This window comes from Alligator sinensis, unplaced genomic scaffold (genome assembly GCF_000455745.1).
Source record: "Alligator sinensis unplaced genomic scaffold, ASM45574v1 scaffold400_1, whole genome shotgun sequence".
In the NCBI taxonomy this organism is placed as follows: Eukaryota; Metazoa; Chordata; order Crocodylia; family Alligatoridae; genus Alligator; species Alligator sinensis.
This window is the reverse complement of record NW_005841897.1, coordinates 229,346-234,716: the sequence shown is the minus strand read 5'-3', so window position 1 is coordinate 234,716 and position 5,371 is coordinate 229,346. Positions and strand designations below refer to the sequence as shown.

General features: G+C 48.8%; 1 protein-coding gene across 1 annotated transcript in view; it reads left to right on the top strand.

The window, feature by feature from the left end:
- Positions 1–5,371, top strand: part of FDXR (ferredoxin reductase) — a 23,191-nt gene that overhangs the window by 681 nt on the left and 17,139 nt on the right. Inside the window, exons 2-3 of the mRNA XM_025197496.1 lie at positions 664–685; positions 3,713–3,810. Of these exons, the coding sequence (XP_025053281.1) occupies positions 664–685; positions 3,713–3,810 (120 nt within the window). The remainder of the gene's footprint in view (positions 1–663; positions 686–3,712; positions 3,811–5,371) is intronic.

The window sequence follows — 5,371 nt, the reverse complement described above, 5'->3', positions numbered from 1 at the left end:
GCAGCCGGTGGGGCCCAGGCCCACAGCTTTGGTAAAGCCCGGGAGGATAAAGCAGCTCTGACACAGATGTGCTTAAAACCCCGGGTGTCGGGGTTGCTGTCTCTCAGGGAGCCCCGACCTCAGCCTGCTCCTCCTGCTTCCCGGCCTGGCACCTTGGAGACAGCTGAGGGTGCGAAATCGGGGGTGAAGTGTGTACTTGGGTAGCTGAGGTAAAGCCCGGCCGTGTCACAGGCGGTGAGGTCTGTAGCAGCTGCCTGCTCTGGGGTCCCGGACGGGTGGAAGGAGTCTGGCTTTGGCTCGGTGCCTCTAGTCTCTGAAAAGCCGAGGCGCTGAAGCCTGGCCGCTCGTTTCGGGTGCTCCATTCGCAGCATCTTGGGTGCAAAGCCCTGAGCAGCTGCAGCAGCTGCCGCCTTCAGATGGAGTTTGACGGTTTGGCCCTGCTCGGCTTGTCTCTGCCAAGTTTAGCAGCTGGGAGGTCTCCTGAAGATGTTGCCGAGGTGATGGAGAAATAGGTGGCAGGAGATGGAGCGTGGGGTTGGGGGGGGGATGTTTGCTAAGGATATTAAGATGTAATATCCTAAGTAATTCTAACAGGTGAGCCAAAAAATGCTAAGAGACCTATGAGATGACGGCGATGGTTTGGGACCCACCGGTGGGTTGAAGGGGCAGCTAAAATTTAACCCAGGTACACTTGCATTCATGTATGTCAGCAAAATTAAGTTAAACTCCTTGTTTGCTGCTGGGTTGTGGGGAAGCCTTTCATGAGAGAGGTTTGAAAGCTCAGTGCAGATATCTGTCCGGTATGTTCTGTATCTGTTTGACGGACAAAATGTCTACCAAAAATGCTTGATACACAGATAAAAGGGTGGAAAGTGTTGAGATATCGATGGTATTGCATCAGTTGGATGTATTTTCAGTTGGAGTAGGCTGTTTGCTTTTGTTGCTCGATTTAAGGAGGAGGCAGCAGTGAAGAGGATGACTTAGAAAAGGGTGATCGATATGAGGATCGAGGGACTTTGTTGCAATGAAATCTACGAATTTACCTATTCAAAAAAGGCAGTAGATGAATGTGACTTGAATTCTCATCAGTTGCTGTGTTTTATCTTGTGCTACAAGTAGAATGAAAAGCATCACTTTCTTTAAAGGAAAGTTACCAAGTTAAATACAATATGTTGTAAATCTGTATGCATATATTAGTAGTAGTCTGATAATTACTCTCTAGTAATCACAGAATTGTAGAAAATGGGGGTTGGAAGGGACCTCAGGAGGTCTAGTCCAGCCCCCTGCTCAAAACAGCACCTTCCCCCAACTAGATCATCCTAGCCAGGGCTTTGTTGAGCCGGGTCTTAAAAACATCCAAGGATGGAGATTCCACCAGCTCTCTGGGTAACCTGTTCTAGTGATTCACCACCTTCCTAGTGAGAGAGTTTTTCCTAATATCCAACTTAAACCTCCCTTGCTGCAGCTTGGGACCATTGATACTTGTTCTGTCATTGGTCACTACTGAGAACAGTCCAGCCCCATCCTCTTTGTAACCACCCTTCTGATAGTTAAAGGCTGCTATCAAATCCCTTCTCAATCTTCTCTTGGGATTGCATGGGATTCTTCTGTCCTAAGTGCACGACTTTGCACTTACCCTTCTTGAACCTCTTGAGATTCCTTTTGGCCCAGTCCTCCAATTTGTGGCGGTCACTCTGACTCCTAGCCCTACCCTCCAGTGTATCAACTACTTTTTCCCTCCCCTTCCCCCCCATATTGGTGCTATCCATGAACTTGCTGAGGGTGCACTCCATCCCATCTTACAGATTGTTAATGAAGATGTTGAACAAAACTGGCCCAAGGAGCAACCCCTTGGGCACTCCACTTGATACTGGCTGCTGGTTAGACACTGAGCCGTTGATTACTACCTGTAAGTTTAGGTTTAGGTTAGAGTTCAGAAGGCAATATTTTACAGTTAGGGTGGCCAAAATCTGGATCCAACTTCCCAGGGAAGTGATCCTCACCCCTATCTTGGGCAAATTCAAGAGGAGGTTGGATAATCACCTATTTGGGGTCTTCTGAACCCAGCATTCATTCCTGCCTGTGGCAGGGGGTCAGGCTAGATAATCTGTTCAGGTCCCTCCTGACCCTAGCTGCTATGAAACTACTACTATGAAACTATGTTGAGTCTGACAATCCAGCCAGCTTTCTGTCCACTTGCAGTCCATTCATACAACCCATTCTTCCTCAGCTTGTTTGCAAGAATGCTGTGGGAGATGGTATCAAAAGCCTTGCTAAAGTCAAGGTATATTACATTCACTGCTTTCCCTGTCTGTTTTTGTGTGTTCATCCACCTAATGTATATGTGGATGCATGCATCATATTGCTTAGCAATATGTGATTGGAAAAATTACCTTTCTTGTTGCAGCACATTCAGTAGGATGCAAGTCTGGGTTGAATAAATTAGTTTAATCCAGTCCTTGATGTCTAAGTGATGTCCATGTCATGAATCAAGCACTGTAATTAAACTAAATTAGCAGTTTCAACAGAGAGGTCTGTGATTGAATGGACCATGGAGACTCCACTGTTTCCATGTGGAGATCAGGGGTGAGTCAGTTTATTAAGGTGTGCTGAAGAGTCTGTCACTGCATCTGCCAAACCTATTTGCAGCAAGAAGAGTTCAGTTTCCCGTTGTGTCTTGCTGACATCGTACCCCCAGAGTAGAGTCGCTAAGAACTAGCCACCCCTGAATCAAAAGGTCCTCCTTTTCCTTCTTCAAGGAGAAAATGCCCTCCAGGAACACACTGCACTTCTGTTTTCTCTGAGGGCTTTGATGAAGCCTTAATGTCCTTGGGAGGTGGGTGAGAATTACTGCCCCTGATTTACACTGCTACAAAGAGGCAGCCAGTGCAATCCTGACACGCTGTCCCCTGAGCTAATTACATTCCCTGCAGAAATGAGGACCAGGTAACTTTTGTTTCCCCAGAAGAATCTAATGGACTTTACAGGTCCTGTGAGTGTGGAGCGGGGAAGCTGCTTTCTGAAAGAGAGAGAAATATCAAGGCTACAGAAGAAAAATATCAAGGACCTGGCAGAGAGATGCAGTCCCCGGCATTTGACCCACAGTAATTCGGTCTTGAGTGCCTTTGTACTCAGTGGAATAAAACTTCTCATCTGACTTGCAAGGTCGTGCTGGCTTATGACTAAAAACAGGCTATTGTGTCCAACTTTTCCAGATGCTGCTTATTGCAGGTCTCTCAGTTTATTGATCACCTGTTTGGGGAGAGGGATTGCAAGGTGCTAGATGGATGTTACAGCTATGGCCAAAGGGAAAAGCTTTTGTGATTCTCAAAGCTGCAGGTTTGGCTTGTCTTGTGGGTAGGAAAATCTCAAGTGGGAGGAAGCAAGAGGCAGCAGGACAGTTTCTTGTTAGACACTTGTGAATAGAGGCAGTGGTGCAGGAGTGCTTAGTAGTTACCTTTCAAGTGCCTGTTCTGCACAAGGGGGTAAGTGATCTCAAAGTGGTGTTCTTTTTAAGCACCTTTTTATAAGGATCCCTCTCGGGATCTGAACTGTGGGTGTCCTTAGTTCACTTCTATAGCGTGTCTGTGCCTCTGACAAGCCTATGCTGCTGTAGGTTCAGCGTGCCCGAGAGATCCCAGCATAGCAGAGATGCCTGTGGGAAGTGGGCTGGCTCCGTGTTTGCTGACTTTCCTATTTGTTTCCTGTCCAGGTTTCAAGAGGCCCCTTTCCACGGGTGAGCGCATTCCCCGGATATGTATCGTGGGCAGCGGACCTGCTGGGTTTTACACTGCCCAGCACCTGCTGAAGGTACCTGGCTTTCATTCAACACAAAGGGATGCAGCTGCTTTGTGTCCTGGCATATATGGTTGTAACCATCCCAGAGCAGCCCACAGGATGATTCGTTTGGTGGTGGCACTCAGTTTGGCCTCCATAGGTAGCACTGGCCTGACCCCACCATATGTCCTGCCATAAGGAATATGCTAAAGTGGAGCTGTGTTGTGTACCTCTCTACCTCTTGTATTGCAATGTGTAGGCATCACTGCAGAGCCTGCTGTAACTTAGAGCAGCCCTTGGGCTGCTGTTAATAGTCAGGGCTATTTGCATCTCTATAGCAGGCCTTCCTATAGGGAATGTGCAGGGGTGGCCTACAGCCATCTCTGTTCCCCTTTCAGTGGTCTACATTCCCAGAGCATGTAGCACAGCATCTGCCTCCAGCTGTTTATGGACAAAGCAGGGGGGAATACTGTTTCTGTAATTAGATTCACCACACACATGCATCTCTTAAAGCTTGTGCTCCCAGTAAGGATTGTCAGCATACATCTGTTGTTAAAGGAAGCATGGTCATTTTACATGCTCTCCATTTTGGCTAAGTCAAACAAATAAATCTCCTGCTTCCCCCAAGATCACTGGGCATAACATGCTGAACTGTAGCCATTAATAAACTTCAGGGACAAATCTCAGGGCTACTTTTTATCTCTGCGCTGATGCAAACTGAAAGGCATGAACTAACTACTGTATTTACCCAAGTCCAAGATGACTTCAAATTTAAGACCCTTCTCCCTCCCAAATAATTAGATTATATACATGGCATATATTGGTATAAATTTATATATATACATGTGTCGCAGGGCACCTTGGTGCTCCTGCTCCTAGAGAGGAGAAACTGCCAGGGAGAGAGCCCTGGCAGAACATAATGAGCACAGCTGCGAGTTGCCAGGGCAACTAATAAGAATCAGCTGGCCAGAAGGGGGCAGGGCCTGGCCCTCCTAAAGCCCAGGGCTGAGGCCAGTCTGGCGGTTCTCTGCCAGCGGCCAGGGAGGCAGGAGCTCCTGGAGCTAGAATGCGAGCATTGCAAGAACTGCTCCAGCTGAGTGAAGGATGGCAGCTCTGAGAGGTTTGAGCACCATGGTTTAGCCAGGAGGCGACGTTGAGTTGAGTTATAGCCAGGAGGCTCGAGTTTGTTTGCTTCTGATATTACACCGGTGGTTTGGGTGAGGCTATAGGGGTTGGAGGAGGCCTCATAGGGACCCACAGGGGGTGGGGCCCTAGCGCCAGTGAGGGCGCAGTATTCTCAGGGGGAACCCCAGTGGTATGGGAAACCAGTGAAGGCGTAGTGCCAGTGAGGGCGCAACTTGCGGGGTGCGTAGACCCCAGCCCCAGAGAGGGGCAGCTTTGAGAAGCCCCAGCACAGGCACGACGAGCCCCAGGGAGGGGGCCATATTATTAGGAAGCCCAGTAGGGGCACAGCAAGCCCTAGAGAGGCGGCAATATTATTAGGAAGCCCAGTGCGGGCGCGGTGAGCCTCTGAAGAAGGGCTAGTGCTGCGACAAACCCCGGAGCAGGGTAGAGTGCTGCGGTTGCCCTGGCG